Consider the following 17118-nt stretch of genomic DNA (forward strand, 5'->3'; position numbering starts at 1 on the left):
TTTTGGGTTTCTTTTTTACGGCACTCACGGAGTGGTAAAAATGACATGTTAATTCTTTATTCTGCAGGTCAATACAGTTAGGCGTGATTCACACGACCGGGTCCCGCCCGAGCCCGAGTATCGGCCGGTAAAATCGTCCATTTTGCATTATTTTTGTATCCGTTCCGGGCCGGGCAGATCTGGACAGTGACATCAGCGGCAACTCCTGAAGGGGAATCCCCATGTGTTCGGGGATTCCGCTTCAGGAGTTTCCCCTGATGTCACTGCCCAGATATGGACAGAGACATCAAGCACTCTGTCCAGGAGCGGAATCCCCGAACACACGGGGATTCCGCTCCTTCAGGGAGCTAAAATGGAGCTAGCACATAGCAGAGCGGGGAGATACCTCACTGCTCTGCTATAGTGGCGTCGCTGCAGTAGTAGCAGCCGCAGCAGCTGCTAGAGGCGCCATGGAAGGTGTCGTGGGGCCAGGGCGCTTTTAAAACAAGCAGGGGAAGGGAGCCAGCGCAGTGCTCCCTTCCACCTGCTGTACACCCAGGCCCTGCCACAGTGTACAGCCATTCGTCCGAATGGCATCAACTCCTCCTCCTCACATGCACTCTGCGCTGTGAGGAGGAGGAGGAGATAGAGCGCAAGCGACGGAAAACCCTGTCGTGTGAATGAGGCCTTAGGGCAGATTCAGACGAACGTTGCGTTTTTGCGCGCGCAAAAACCATTTGACAGCTGCGTGTGTCATCCGTGTATGATGCGCGGCTGCGTGATTTTCACGCAGCTGCCATCATAGAGATGAGGCTAGTCGACGCACGTCACTGTCCAAGGTGCTGAAAGAGCTAACTGATCGGAAGTAACTCTTTCAGCACCCTCGACAGTGAATGCCGATCACAATATACAGCAACCTGTTAAAAAAAAAAGAAAAAGTTCGTACTTACCGAGAACTTCTCTCCCGGCCGTTGCCTTGGTGACGCGCCTCTCGACATCTGGCCCCACCTCCCTGGATGACGCGGCAGTCCATGTGACCGCTGCAGCCTGTGCTTGGCCTGTGATTGGCTGGAGCTGTCACTTGGACTGAATTGTCATCCCGGGAGGTCAGACTGGAGGAAGAAGCCGGGAGTTATCGGTAAGTCAGAACTTCGTTTTTTTTTTACAGGTTCATGTTTATTGGGATCGGTAGTCACTGTCCATGGTGCTGAAACAGTTTAACTCTTTCAGCACCCTGGACAGTGACTATCTCCTGAGGTCTCGTACCGGAATTTTTTTTGCCGAGTTCGGCCGAACCCGGTGAAGTTCGGTTCGATTGTCCGGGTTCGCTCATCTCAAAGACACTCCATTTGGATGTTTGGAAACAGAAAAGCACGTGGTGCTTTTCTGCTTACATTCATCCTTTTGACAGCTGGTGCGCTGTTTCAGTCGGTTCGCACGCAAGTGCTTCCATGCGACCTGCGTGGTTTTCACGCACCCATTGACTTCAATGGGTGCGTGATGTGCGAAATACGCGGAGATATTGAGCATGTCGCGCTTTTTGCGCAGCTGACAAACGCTGCGCAAAAAGCACGGACTGTCTGTACTGCCCCATAGACTTATATTGGTCTGTGCGTGGTGCGTGAAAACCACGCGGCCCGCACGGACCGAATACACGTTCGTGTGAATCCCCCCTTACAGTGATACCAAGTTGATATTGTTTTTTATTTTATTTAACAAAATAAAAACGATTGTTTAAAAAAATTATTATTTTGTGTCGCCATACTCGGAGACCCAGAACTTTCTTAATTTTCGATCGATGGAGCGGTGACAAGCTGTTATTTTATTAGTACTAGTTCAGGTGCATACAACTTTTTGATCGCTTTTTCATTCGATTTTTCCTATGGGAGGAAAGGGTGACAAAAAAACAGCAATTCTGACTTTTTTTTTACTTTTTTTGTTCACCGTGCGGGATAAATAGCGCTAGATTATAATAAGTCACACTTTTACGGCTCCGGTCACAGAATCGCTTCCGTGCTGCAGCTCTGCTCCTCTTTAAGTGAATAGTAACCCAGCACGGCTGCTATACAGCGTACAGAGCCTCCTGCATACGTTCCGGTGACCAAAGTCAGCCAGAAATACTGCTGATCGGTGCAGACATGAGTCCGCAAATAAACAGACCGGACCCGGAAGCCATTAGGATCCATGTTTTGTGATCCGCATGATGAAAACGGTCCTGTGCACGATGTGAGGATCCTTGTACTGACATGCACACCAGGGAAAAGATCTGGTGCTCTGAAGATTTCTCACAGCTTACAGCAGAGGGACCAGGAGGAAATGTAGCTCTAAATAAACAACGGAGCACAGACGGATCATGAAGTATATGGCATATTAAGGCCCTGTTCACACAGAGTTTTTTGGCAGGCGGAAAAATCTGCCTCAAAATTCCATCTGGAATTTTGAAGGCAGATTTTGACTTGCCTGCACGCCGTTTGCCGCGTTTCTCATGCCGCTTTTCGTCCCGGCCATTGAGCGCCGCAGGCAAAAAATGCTTTCTCTGCCTCTTATTGATGTCAATGTGAGGTCAGAGACGGAAATGCCCAAAGATAGGGCAAGTCGCTTCTTTTTCCCGCGCCTCCGCCTCCTATTGAAATCGATGGGAGGTGACTCAGTGTGAACAGAGCCTTATGGCTGTGTCAGCTTTATCTGTAATTTACGTATGAAGTGGAAGGTTTACTTTATAGTACATCTCACCAGCAAAGCTGACATTTGGCCCTGTCATTTGTGTAGATAGAACGTATCGAATATGGTCTTTACCGAGTTAAAGGAGTATTCCGATCATAGAAAGTGATGGCATACCACTAGAGAGGAGCTGTGCTGTGAAGAAGCCCCTTCATTCTCAGGATCGGGAGGGGTCCCAGAGGTCCAACCACCACTAATAAGAATGTTATGGCATATCCTAGCAAACACTTAAAGAGGCTCTGTCACCAGATTTTGCAACCCCTATCTGCTATTGCAGCAGATCGGCGCTGCAATGTAGATTACAGTAACGTTTTTATTTTTAAAAAACTAGCATTTTTGGCCAAGTTACGACCATTTTTGTAGTTATGCAAATGAGGCGTGCAAAAGTCCAAGTGGGTGTGTTTAAAAGTAAAAGTCCAACTGGGCGTGTATTATGTGCGTACATCGGGGCGTTTTTAATACTTTTACTAGCTGGCGTTCTGATGAGAAGTATCATCCACTTCTCTTCAGAACGCCCAGCTTCTGGCAGTGCAGACACACAGCGTGTTCTCGAGAGATCACGCTGTGACGTCACTCACAGGTCCTGCATCGTGTCAGACGAGCGAGGACACCGGCACCAGAGGCTACAGTTGATTCTGCAGCAGCATCGGCGTTAGCAGGTAAGTCGATGTAGCTACTTACCTGCTAACGCCGATGCTGCTGCAGAATCAACTGTAGCCTCTGGTGCCGATGTGGCCGACACGATGCAGGACCTGTGAGTGACGTCACAGATCTGCACTGCCAGAAGCTGGGCGTTCTGAAGAGAAGTGGATGATACTTCTCATCAGAACGCCCAGCTAGTAAAAGTATTAAACACGCCCCGATGTAACACACATAATACACGCCCACTTGGACTTTTACTGTAAACACGCCCACTTGGACTTTTGCAAGCCTCATTTGCATAACTACAAAAATGGTCATAACTTGGCCAAAAATGCTCGTTTTTTAAAAATAAAAACGTTACTGTAATCTACATTGCAGCGCCTATCTGCTGCAATAGCAGATAGGGGTTGCAAAATCTGGTGACAGAGCCTCTTTAATGTCTGATTCCTCCAGTCATTTTAAGGGCGTCCGAGCAGCAGAACGCCACGGGATCAGCTTATCATCAGGGGGACAACCGCTTCCCTGCACTCATACTGATGGATATATATATATATATATATATATAATCTTGTTTAGAATGAAAACAGATGACAAATATGACATGTAAACAAGCCCTGTGTGTCCTGGGTGATATTCCTTTCTGATATATCTACTGGCGCCATCTAGAAGATTTATTACAGCCTCAAACATGGAACTTTACATTAGTCTTGGACACATCTTGAAGGAAAAGGCGACATTATCAGGAAATAAGACTCCTGCTACTATGCTGTATCCGGCCGACTACTTCGTTCTCACACGGAGACAACCATGACACAGATGACAGAGTACCTAGCAGAACCAATCGTCCTCTGGCTGTCATCCCTGTCACTCACCTCTGCAGGAATTGGTAGCTCCTCAGCGGCTGCTTTCAGCTCTAACACGGAGTCTGTCTGTCTCTCTGTTAATGGGGCAAGTGGGTCAGACCTCCGATCCCACATTGTCAACCTCTCTCGAGTTTCCACCTCCTCTGCCCCAGTCGCCGCCATCATCATCATCATTACTACCATGTAGAGGGGCAGCCACAGCAGCAGATCCTGTCAGATCCGCTTCCGGGATCCTGAAACCTGGCAACACTGACAAGAGGCGGGGTCACATGACCCGGAAAAGTTTACAGGGTTTTAACTACGCCCACTTCAGTTACTGAAGGGGACCGAGTACAGCCAATAGCGCTGGAAACCGCCTACGTGGCGGGTGACGTCACGACTTCCACGCTGTCAATAGAGGCGGAGCCTAGAGATTATAGTGGGTTCGGTTAGAACCTGCGGCTGTTGTTCGGCAGGAAACTGGGCCGGAGCGGACCTGGTGTGAGGAACGCTGTACATACAAGAAGAACGACGCTTCAGTCTTTCATTAGGAACACGCTTCGTTCACACGGAGTTTTTTGCAGGAGCAGAATTCTGCCTCAAAATGCCGTTTGGAACTTTGAGACATATTTTCCTCTCCCTGCACGCCGATTTTCGTGGCGATTTTTCACCCGTGGCCATTGAGCGCCGCAGGCATAAAACACAGTGAAATACGCTTTCTCTGCCTCCCATTGAAGTCAATGGGAGGTCCGAGGCGTAAACGCCCGAAGATAGGGCATGTCGCTTCTTTTTCCCGCGAGGCAGTTTTACTGCTCGCGGGAAGCCGACGCCTCCCATTGAAATCAATAGGAGGCGTTTTTGCCGAGTTTTGCGACACGGTTTCCGCGTCAAAAAACTCTGCAAAATACTCCGTGTGAACATAGCCATAGGCAGATTTTGTCCTTCCTGCATGTCGTTTCGCCGCGTTTTCCACTCCAAAAAGCTCGTCAAAATACTCCGTGTGAACAGGGCTTTAGGCTATGTTCACACTGAGTTTTTGATGCAGAAACCACGCCGCAAAACTCGTCAAAAACAACTCGAAAAGACCTCCCATTGATTTCAATGGGAGGCGGAGGCGTCTCTTTCCTGCGAGTGGTAAAACCGTCTCGCGGGAGGAAGAAGGGACATGCCCTATCTCTGGGCGTTTACGCCTCTGACCTCCCATTGTCATCAATGGGAGCCAGAGAAAGCGTATTTTGCTGCGTTTTATGCCTGCAGCGCTCAATGGCCGTGGGCGAAAAACGTAGCGAAAATTGGCGTGCAGGGAGCGGAAAATCTGCCTCAAAGTTCCAAACGGAATTTCGAGACAGAAATTCCGCCTGCAAAAAAACTCAGTGTGAACATAGCCTTATACACTTTATGGATTTCTCCGCATTCTATTGATTTCAATGATAAGTCCATGTCTGTGTGCAGATGTGGCAAATGATGTGTCGTGCGGACAATCCGGGGTCAATGTGGCCTCCTGCACGCAGGACAGATACTGCAGAATTTGCGTACAGTAGCAGCAAAGTTAATGAGATTTGACCAAATTTCATCCACAGGGCTGCAAAAAAAATCCGGAAATTGATCTGTGGTGCGGATTCTCAATTTCGCATGTCAATTTATCTTGCGTAAACGCAAGCATTTCGGTCCTGTGTGCAGAAGGCCTAAGGGTTCGATCATAAATAGCGGTGTCTGCGTGTGGCTAAAACCACGCCCAAATGCAGTGGTGAACGGCCGCATGATTTTGCGGGAAATACCCAAGTGAGAGAGGTTTCGCCACATGCGCATGCCGCTACAAGGGACCATACCCTCAGGCTACATACACACGTTGCATGTTTTGCTGCGGAAAATACGCAGCAAAACCGCAGGAAAAAAATGCACCTGAAGGTGCGTTTTTTATGCGGAAATCACAGTAGATAGAATTCGCAAACGGAAACGCAAGATAAATTGAGAATCCGCACCACAGATCAATTTACGTACAGGAAAATACTGCAGCGTGTACCTGAGATTCCCTGGGATCTCGTTGGCTATGCTGGTACTGTATTATGCTGCGGTTTCGCCGCACGCAAAAACGCGTCATTGACCCTTAGTGACATGTCGCCTATTAAAGTGGGGTGGGGCTAATCTGCATGCGGATCAGCCACACTTCAAACTGCAAATCTGAGATAAGCCTGATTTCCCACGTGACTCCAGCCGTAAATACACATCTGATCATGGGCTAATGCTGCGGATTGAAAGATCTGTTCTGCAGGTCTGCGTGGAAACTTTCTGTAGCGTGTGGATGAGATTTGGTCAAATTTTATTCACTTTGCTACTTCTGTATCGTGCTGTGGATCTTTTGCAATCCAGATGGAACATCAACAGCAAATCTGCTACGTGTGAACGTTGCCCAACTGAATATGAAGACGATGAAAATCCGTGTTTCTTAAAAAAAAAAAAAATGAATATGATCATGCACATATTAGTAAAACAGTCTGAGACTACAGTGTCAACCGTATTAAAGAGGTTATCCCACCAATACAACTTATCATCCATCCACTGGATAGGTGATGAGTGTTTGATCACGGGGGGTCCCACCGATCAAGAATCCCCTGAATGAACAGAGCGGCAGTCTCTGCTGGAGATAGCCAAGTGCAGGATTCAGCTATCTCCCACAGTCCCATAGAGAATGAATGGAGCGGTAGTGCGCACACGTGACCGCTGCTCTGTTTTTTTTCAGGGAACTTGGAATTACCGTCCTCTTGATCAGTAAAGGGGTCCCAACGATCCAACACTCCATCCACATTAAAGGCCCTTCGCCGTCTATTGGTGGAGACCTGGTCAATATCCTGGTCCTCCAAATGAGGCTTTAAAGAGGCTCTGTCACCACATTATAAATGCCCTCTCTTCTACATAATGTGATCAGCGCTGTAATGTAGATTACAGCAGTGTTTTTTATTTAGAAAAACGATCTATGTTCACCAAGTTATGAGCTATATTAGATTTATGCTAATGACTTTCTTAATAGCAACTGGGTGTGTTTTACTTTTGACCAAGTGGGCGTTGTGGAGAGAAGTGTATGACGCTGACCAATCAGTGACCAATCAGCGTCATACACTTCTCAACATTCATTTACTCAGCACATAGTGATCCTGCGTTGTTCACTATGTGCAGCCACATACACACACATTAACGTTACTGTAGTGTCTTGAGAGTTAATAGACATCGCGTCCAACCACGACGCGACGTCTGTTCACAATCCCAACACTTCGGTAATGTTTGTGTGGGATTTACAGCACAGCAAGCGTAATCTCACTGTAAACTGTCATTTACAGCGAGATCTCGCGAGATTAGGCTTGCCTTGCTGTAAAACCCACACAAACGTTACCAAAGTGTCGGGATTGTGAATAGACATTGCGTCCTGGTTGGATGCGATGTCTATGAATACTCAAGACACTTCAGTAACGTTAATGTGGGTCTAAGTGACCGCACACGCTGTGCTGAGTACATGAATGGAGAGAAGTGTATGACACTGATTGGTTAGAGTCATACACTTCCCTCCACAACGCCCACTTGGTCAAAAAGTAAAACACGCCCAGTTGTCCATTAACCCCTTTAGGACGCAGCCTGTTTTGGCCTTGTGGACACAGATGATTTTTTTCAAATCTGACGTGTCACTTTATGTGGTAATAACTCCGGAACGCTTTTACCTATCCAAGCGATTCTGAGATTGTTTTCTCGTGACATATTGTACTTTATGTTAGTGAAAACATTTGGTCGATAAATTCAATATTTGTTTGTGAAAAACTTCAAATTTTAGCAAAAATTCGCAAAAATTAAAATTTTTCTAAATTTAAATGTGTTTGCTTGTAAAACAGATAGTAATACCACACAAAATAGTTACTAGTTAACATCCCCGATGTGTCTACTTTATGTTTGTATCGTTTTTTTTCACGTACTTTTATTTTTCTAGGACGTTACAAGGCTTAGAACTTTAGCAGCAATTTCTCATATTTTCAAGAAAATGTCAATAGGCCATTTTTTCAGGGACCAGTTCAGTTCTGAAGTGGCTTTGAGGGCCTTCTATATTAGAAAGTCCCCATAAATCACCCCATTTTGAAAACTTCACCCCTCAAAGTATTCAAAACCACATTCAGAAAGTATTTTAACCCTTTAGGCGTTTCACAGGAATTAAGGCAAAGTAGAAGTGAAATTTACAAATTTCATTTTTTTGGCCGCAATTCATTTGTAATTTAACCCCTTAAGGACGCAGCCTAGTTTTGGCCTTAAGGCTCAGAGCCCATTTTTCAAATCTGACATATTTCACTTTATGTGGTAATAACGTCGGAATACTTAAACCTACCCAAGCGATTCTGAGATTGTTTTCTCGTGACACATTGGGCTTCATATTCGTGGTAAAATTTGGTCGATATATTCAGTGTTTATTGGTGAAAAATTGCAAAATGTAGAGAAAATTTTGAAAAAATTGCATTTTTCAGAATTTCAATGCATCTGCTTGTAAAACAGACGGTTATACCACCCAAAATAGTTACTAGTTCACATTTCCCATATGTCTACTTTAGATTGGCATCATTTTTTGAACATTCTTTTATTTTTCTTGGACGTTACAAGGCTTAGAACATAAACAGCAATTTCTCATATTTTTAAGAAAATTTCAAAAGCCTTTTTTTTAAGGTACCTCTTGAGTTCTGAAGTGGCTTTGTGGGGCCTATGTATTAGAAACCCTGATAAAACACCCCATTTTAAAAACTAGACCCCTCAAAGTATTCAAAACAGCAGTTAGAAAGTTTTTTAACCCTTCAGGCATTTCACAGGAATTAAAGCAAAGTGGAGGTGAAATTTGCAAATTTCATTTTTCTTGCTGAATTTCAATTTTATTCATTTTTTTTTTCTGTAACACAGAAGGTTTTACCAGAGAAACAATACTAAATATGTATTGTCCAGATTCTGCAGTTTTTAGAAATGTCCCACATGTGGCCCTACTGCGCTCGTGGACTAAAACACAAGCCCTAGAAGCAAAGAAGCACCTAGTGCATTTTGAGTCCTCTTTTTTTATTAGAATATATTTTAGGCAGCATGCCAGGTTTGAAGAGGTGTTGAGGTGCCAAAACAGTAGGAATCCCCCAAAAGTGACCCCATTTTGGAAAGTACACCCCTCAAGGAATTCATTTAGGGTTGTTGTTACCATTTTGACCGCACAGTTATTTCACAGCACGTATTTGAATTGGGCTCTGAAATGAAAAAAATGTCATTTTTTCCAATAAAATGTCATTTGTGATCAAAATGTTTTATTTTCACAGGGAACAAAATACCCCATTTTGTTGCCCAATTTGTCCTTAGTGTGGCAATATCCCATTTGTGGTGATAAACTGCCGTTTGGGCCCATGGGAGGGCTCAGAAGGAAAGGAGCGCTATATGTTTGTTGGAGTCCAGATTTTGTTGGATTGGTTTTCGGGTGCCATGTCGCATTTGCAGAGCCTCAGAGGTATCAAAGCAATGGAAACCCACCAAAAGTGACCCCATTTTGGAAACTACACCCCTCAAGGAATTCATTTATGGTTGTTGTTAGCATTTTGACCACACAGTTTTTTCACAGCACCTATTTCAATTGGGCTGTGACATTAAAAAAATGACATTTTTTCCAATAAGATGTAATTTTTTCCCAAAATTTCTTATTTTCTCAGTGAACAAAATACTCAATTTTGTTGCCCAATTTCTCCTGAGTGCATCAATACCCCATTTGTGGCAATAAACTGCCGTTTGGGCCCATGGGAGGCCTCAGAAGGGAAGGAGCGCTGTGTGTTCTTTGGAGTACAGATTTTGCTGGTTTGGTTTTCGGGTGCCATGTCGCATTTGCAGAGCCCCAGAGGTATCAAAGCAATGGAAACCCACCAGAAGTGACCCCATTTTGGAAACTACACCCCTCAAGGAATTCATTTATGGGTAATGTGACCATTTAGACTCCATAGTTTCTTCACAGAACTTATTTGAATTGGGCTGGGAATTTAAAAAATATATATTTTTTCCAATAATATGTCATTTTAGCTCAAAAATTCTTATTTTCACAAGAAATAAAATACTCCATTTTGTTGCCCAATTTGTCCTGAGTGCGGCAATACCCCATTTGTGGTGATAAACTGCCGTTTGGGTCCATGGGAGGGCTCAGAAGGAAAGGAGCGCTGTGTGTTCTTTGGAGTACAGATTTTGCTGGATTGGTTTTCGGGTGCCATGTCGCATTTGCAGAGCCCCAGAGGTATGAAAGCAATAGAAACCAACCACAAATGACCCCATTTTGGAAACTACACCCCTCAAGGAATTCATTTATGGGTGTTGTGACCATTTTGACCCCATAGTTTTTTCACAGAACTTATTTGAATTGGGCTGGGAATGAAAACAAAATTATTTTTTTCAAATAATATGTAGTTTTGGCTGAAAATTTCTTATTTTCACAAGAAACAAAATACCCCATTCTGTTGCGCAATTTGTTCTGAGTGCCGCAATACCCCATTTGTGGTGATAAACTGCCGTTTGGGCCCATGGGAGGGCTCAGAAGGAAAGGACCACCATTTGGCCTACTGGGGATTTTCTAGTGCGAAGTCATGTATGCAGAAGCCCCTGAGGTACCAGTACAGTTGAAACCCGCAAGAAGTGACCCCGTTTTAATAACTACACCCTTAAGGCATTCATCTAGAGGTGTAGTGAGCATTTTGACCGGAGACCTACACCCCATAAACTGTAATGTGGGTTCTCCCGGGTATGGCAATACCCTACATGTGGCTGTTATCAGCTGCCTTGACACACAGCAGGGCCCAGAGGGGAAAGACGAGGGGGGATAAGCTGTGCGGAGTGCATCAGGGTAAGTAAAATTGGGGTAAATTATAAACCAAGGGATGTATGATAAATTTTAAAACACTTTCATACAGAGCTCTGGTTATTCGGGACACGTGTCACATTGATATATTGTGTCATCCATTATCACCCTCTTATAGCAGACTTTGCACCTCTTTTGACTTTTTCCCTTCTTGCCAGTTTGGAGAACTTCTCCTGGAAAGTGTTGCCCTGGTACGATGCGTGTGGCCCCGCTTCCAGAAGTACTGGGTGCCCCCCCTTCTTGGTCCCTAAAGATTAGGTTCTTGATAATCACCTCTTGAAATTCCAGGAAAGTTCCCGTCTGGCCTGCACATCGACGTAGCATGTACGCATTGTACAATGCCATCTGTATGATGCGCCCGGCCAGCTTCTTATACAACACCGCATGGCGCTGTAGGGCTTCAGGATTTGATCTTACAAGTCCATCCCTCCCATGTACCTATTGTAGTCCAGGATGCAGTCTGGTTTGGGGGTGGCCTTTCCTTCATATATCCTAAACCTGTAGGTATACCCTGATGCACTCTCACAGCTTATACATCTTCACGCCATACCTTGCCCTCTTACCCGGCAGGTACTGGTGGAATTGAACCCTCCCTTTAAAATGTACCAAGGACTCATCAATAGAAATACACTTCTCGGGGGTGTATGCTTGGGAAAACCGGGCACTGAAACGGTCTAATAGGGGTCTCCGTTTATACAAACGGTCAAAACTGGGGTCATCTCGGGGTGGGCACGGCTCATTATCAGTATAATGTAAGAAGCGAAGTATTGCCTCATTTATTTATTTTTTTAGGTTCCAGTTCAGTTCTGAAGTTGCTTTGAGGGGCCCATATATTAGAAACCCCTATCAAATACCCCATTTTAGAAACTAGACCCCTCAAAGTATTCACAACAGCATTTAGAAAGTTTATGAACGCTTTAGGTGTTTCACAGAAATTTAGAGCAAAGTAGAGGTGAAATTTACATATTTTTTTTGTCAGAAAATCCTCTTTATACCATTTTTTTTATAACACAAAAGGATTTATCAGAGAAACACAACTTAATACGTATTGCCCAGATTCTGCAGTTTTGAGAAATATCCCACATGTGGCCCTCGGGCGGTAATGGACTGAAGCATCGGCCTCCGAAGCAAAGGAGCACCTAGTGGATTTTGAAGCCTCTTTTTTATTAGGCACCATGTCCGGTTTGAAGAGGTCTTGTGGTGCCAAAACATTGGGAACCCCCCAAAAGTGACCCCAATTTGGAAACTAGACCCCTTGAGGAATCCATTGTAGTTTTCTTGGGGTGCATGCGGCTTTTTGATCAGTTTTTATTCTATTTTTAGGTGGCGTGGTGACTAAAAAACAGCAATTGTACTATTGTTTTTTTATTCTATTTTTTTTACAGCGTTCACCGTGCGCTATAAATGACATATTCACTTTATTCTGCGGGGCAATACGATTACGGCGATACCAGATGTTTATAGTTTTTTTTTATGTCTTATGGCGTTTGCACAATAAAATACGTTTTGTAAACAATCATTCACTTTTTGTGTTACCTTATTCTAAGAGCCATAACGTTTTTATTTTTCCATCAATAAAGCCGTGCGAGGACTTATTTTTTGCGTAACGAACTGTAGTTTCGATCAGTACCATTTTTAGGTACATGCGACTTTTTGATCTCTTTTTATTCCATTTTTTGGGAGGTGAAGTGACCAAAGAATTATGATTGTGGTTCGGTTTATTATTATTTTATTTTACGGCGTTCACCGTGCGGGATAAATAATGAAATAATTTTGTAGTTCAGGCCGTTACGGACGCGGCGATACCAATTATGTATAGTTTATTTGTTTGTTTATATATTTTTATTAATAATAAAGGACTTATAAGGGAAAAAGGGGGATTTTTACTTTTAATACTTTTAAATCTTTTATTTTCTTATTTTTACACATCTTTTTTTAACTTTTTTTTTACTTTATTACTTTGTCCCACTAGGGGACATGAGGGCAGGAGGCCCTGATCGCTATTCTAATACACTGCACTACATGCGTAGTGCAGTGTATTAGAACTGTCAGCTACTCACTGACAGCAAGCATAGTGGGTCCTGACGTTGTCAGGACCCACTAGGCTTCCGTCTATGGCAGAGCCGGACGCCATTGTTTGGTGTCCGGTTGCCATAGTCACCATCGCCGGCCGCTATCGCGTAGCAGGCCGGCGATGGCAGCTTAACCCCTAAAAAGCAGCGATCTCTATAGAACGCGGCTTTTAAGGGGTTAATCAGCGGGGACACAGCGATCGGTCCCCGCTGTAGGAGCTGTGACAGCTGCTGAACAAGACAGCAGCGTCACAGCTCCTGTATGTGTCGGGAGGACGGCCGAAACGGCCGTTACTCCCGAGACGTACTATTACGGCATGGAGCGCGAACGATACAGCTGCCATGACGTAATAGTACGTCAAGGAGCGGGAAGGGGTTAAAAAAAAATCTGTAACACAGAAGGTTTTACCAGAGAAACGCAACTCAATATTTATTGCCCAGATTCTGCAGATTTTAGAAATATACAACATGTGGCCCTAGTGTCCTAATGGACTGAAGCACCGGCCTCAGAAGCAAAGGAGCAGCTAGTGGATTTTGGGGCCTCCTTTTTTTAGGAATATATTTTAGGCACCATGTCAGGTTTGAGGAGGTCTTGTGGTACACAGTCGAAACCCCCCAAAAGTGACCCTATTTTGGAAACTACACCCCTCAAGGCATTTTTCTAGGGGTATAGTTAGCATTTTGAACCCACAGTTTTTTTGCAGAATTTAGTGGAATTAGTCTGTAAAGATGAAAATCACCTATTTTTCTGTGAAAACATAGAATTTTTTCATTTTTACAAGGAATAAAGGAGAAAAAGCACCCTAACATTTGTAAAGCAATTTCTCCCGATTACGGCAATACCCCATATGTGGTCGTAAACTGATGTTTGGACCCACAGCAGGGCTCAGGATGGAAGGAGCGCATTTTGGAGCACATATTTTGCTGGATTGGTTTTCAGTGCCATGTCGGGTTTGCAACGCCCAGGAAGGACCAAAACAGTGGAAACCCCCCTAAAAGTGACCCTATTTTGGAAACTACACCCCTCAAGGAATTTTTCTAGGGGTATAGTGAGCATTTTGACCCCACAGGATCTTTTTTAGAGCTAAGGTGACCAAAAAACGATTTTGGCGCTTTCAATTCTTTATTTCTTACAGCGTTCACCGTGCGCAATAAATTAAGTTTTACTTTATTCTGCCGGTCGGTACGATTACGCCGATACCATATGTGTATAGTTTTTTTAAAGTTTTGCAGCGTTTGCACAATAAAATTACGTTTCTATAAAATAATTTATTTTCTGAGACACCATATTCTGAGCCGTAACTTTTTTTATTTTTTCGTCAAAAAAGCTGTGGGAGGTCTTGTTTTTTGTGGGACGGGTTGTAGTTTTCATTGGTACTATTTTGGGGTAAATGCGACTTTTTGATCACTTTTTATTCTATATCTTGGGAGGGGTGGTGACCAAAAAATAGCAATGCTGACATCGTTTTCCGTTTATTTTGTTTGCGGCGTTCACCGTGCGGAAAAATTAACATTATAGTTTCATCGTTTGGGTCGTTACGAACACGGTGATACCAAATATGTGTACTTTTTTTTAACCTTTTCATTTTTTCCCTATAATAAATGACTTATTATAGGAAAACAAAAACTTATTTTTACACTTTTATAAAACATTTTTATTAACTTTTTTTACTTTTTACACTTTCTTTTTTTGTTTATTAACTTTTCTTTTACTTTTTACACTTGCAGCTCTGATCGCTGCTAGAATACATTACACTACCTAGGTAGTGTAACGTATTCCAACTGTCAGTGTGACGTCACAGTCACTCTGACAGTAAGTCTACAGGACCAGCCAGAGGCTGGTCCTCATAGGCTTCCATACATGGCAGACCCGGAGGCCGTTGCCTGACCTCCGGATACCATCACAAGCATCAGCAGCCCCCACGATTGAATGGGGGCTGCTGATGTGCTACAAACCCCCTACATGCGGAGATCGCAATTGAGCCCCGCATGTAACGGGTTAATTGCCGATATCAGGGGCGATGAGCCGCTGATCGGCAACACTGGAGTGTCAGCTGTCGGGGATAGCTGATCTCCAAGTTCCCGATGCACACTGTCGCCGACAGTGTGCATCGGGAACGACACAGTGACTTCTTGTCACTCTAACAGGAAGCCTATCAGGACCAGCCGAAGGTTGGTCCTGATGGGCTTCCGTCCATGGCAGACACGGAAGCCATTGTTTGGCTTCCGTTTGCCATACTATCGGCAAACCCCGCTATTTCGGACCGGGGTCTGCCGATATGTTAGAAACCCCCAAAATCCGGCGATTGCACCTGATCGCCGAATTTAAGGGGTTAATTCTCCGAAACCAGCGGCAAAGGACCGTGTCAGCTGTCAGCTGTCGGCGACAGTGTGCACCGGGACCCACTCAGTAACTGTACGTCCTTGTGCGCTAAGACACTGGCAGCAGAGACGTACAGTTGTGTCCTGGTGCGCCTAGGGGTTAAGAAAGTCATTAGCATAAAGTTAATATAGGTCATAACTCCGTCAAAAATGATCGTTTTTCGAAATAAAAAACACTGCTGTAATCTACATTACAGCGCCGATCACATCATGTACAGTATAGGCCACTTATAATGTGGTGACAGAGACTCTTTAACAATTTCTGTGTATTTTTTCTACGATAAAGAATATTCTCCAACATTTCCTCATCTTCCGCAGAGGAGAAAAATGTATCTACAATCTGGAATTCCCCATTAGAATGATCTATTTAATGGCTCTTTCATCTCCGCGTGGATTCTTGGACATAGTCCTTCATATTAGCTTATCTTGCAGAGATGGTTCACCAGCAGGGTCACAAGGGCAACAACCATGGCACCTAGAAGTTCATAGCTAACAGGCAGAGGATATATCACAATCCCTGCAGCTACCGTGCTTTTCTTTAGAGGTTGCTTTTCTTTGTCCCAAACCTCGGTCCCCGGAACCTTCTGAAGACATCTAAGAAAAAAAGTGGGAACTGGAGCCAAAGCTTCACCTACTGCACCCCCAAATAAAAGAACCTAGTTACCAAACAAAAAACTTTTTTAAGAATAGGATGCAGTCATAAAACAGAAGAAGAGGATTTCTCTTTATACAAATATTAATGTTTTTCCAGGAGGGGTAGGGACAGACAGGGCAGATCCGCTGTGTAAAGTACAACAAAGCGTGTCAGTCCTGGAAGTCGCATGGAATTCTGCCACGAAAAACCACACCAAATATTGGTTCCGTTTTTCAAGGGGAAATACTTCAGGGATAAAAAAAAGTTTATACTTCCCATCCGGGCATTGTCACAGCGACCATTCCTTTGCTTTGAGTACAGCCCGGCCTCCTGGGATGACGCAGTAGTCCATGTGACCGCTGCAGCCTGTGATTGGCTGTGTCAGTCACTTGGGATGAAGTGTCATCCCAGGAGGCCAGGCTGCGCTCAAAACAGAGGATCGCATCGCTATGACAACGGTCGGGTGAAAGTATGAACCTTTTTAATATTTTTCAAGCAAAAATATCTTTCTTTTTTTTCTGAATTGAGATTTTCCGCCACAAAAATTGCAACATTTTCCTATTTGTTGCAGGTTTTAACTCCTCATTGAATTCATGTCAATTTATGCTGCGGATCAAAAAAAAAGCACTGCATGTCAATTTATGAGCAGTTTCTTACGTCTGACGGTTGCCGGGTTCTTGAGGAGAAAGGGTAGTTTTTAGTTTACGAGGAGCGATGACTGAGCAGGGGGACAGTTAGCTTCCTGCGACTCTGTAAAGTGAGATGTGATGTCCTGTTACAAACACATGTATTTACTTGAAATTAATTTTCTTGTGATCATATTTCTTATTGACCCCTCTATTTTAGGCCCTAATGACCAAGCTATTTTATTCGTTTTTCTATAGTCGCATTCAAAGAGCTATAACTTTTTTATTCTTCCGTCAACATAGCTCTAGGAGTACTTGTTTTTTGCGG

At 44.1% G+C, this 17118-nt stretch overlaps 1 protein-coding gene across 4 annotated transcripts in view; it reads right to left on the reverse strand.

Moving 5' to 3' along the window:
• Nucleotides 1–4454, reverse strand: part of COG3 (component of oligomeric golgi complex 3) — a 73980-nt gene extending 69526 nt beyond the window's left edge. For all 4 annotated transcript variants that reach the window (XM_075852263.1, XM_075852262.1, XM_075852264.1 and 1 more), the window contains exon 1: nt 4215–4454. In XM_075852263.1, coding sequence (XP_075708378.1) covers nt 4215–4388 — 174 coding nt within the window. In that variant the 5' untranslated portion in view covers nt 4389–4454. The remainder of the gene's footprint in view (nt 1–4214) is intronic.
• Between the last annotated feature and the right edge of the window lie 12664 nt (nt 4455–17118).

Source organism: Rhinoderma darwinii, chromosome 2 (assembly GCF_050947455.1).
Source record: "Rhinoderma darwinii isolate aRhiDar2 chromosome 2, aRhiDar2.hap1, whole genome shotgun sequence".
Lineage (NCBI taxonomy): Eukaryota > Metazoa > Chordata > Amphibia > Anura > Rhinodermatidae > Rhinoderma > Rhinoderma darwinii.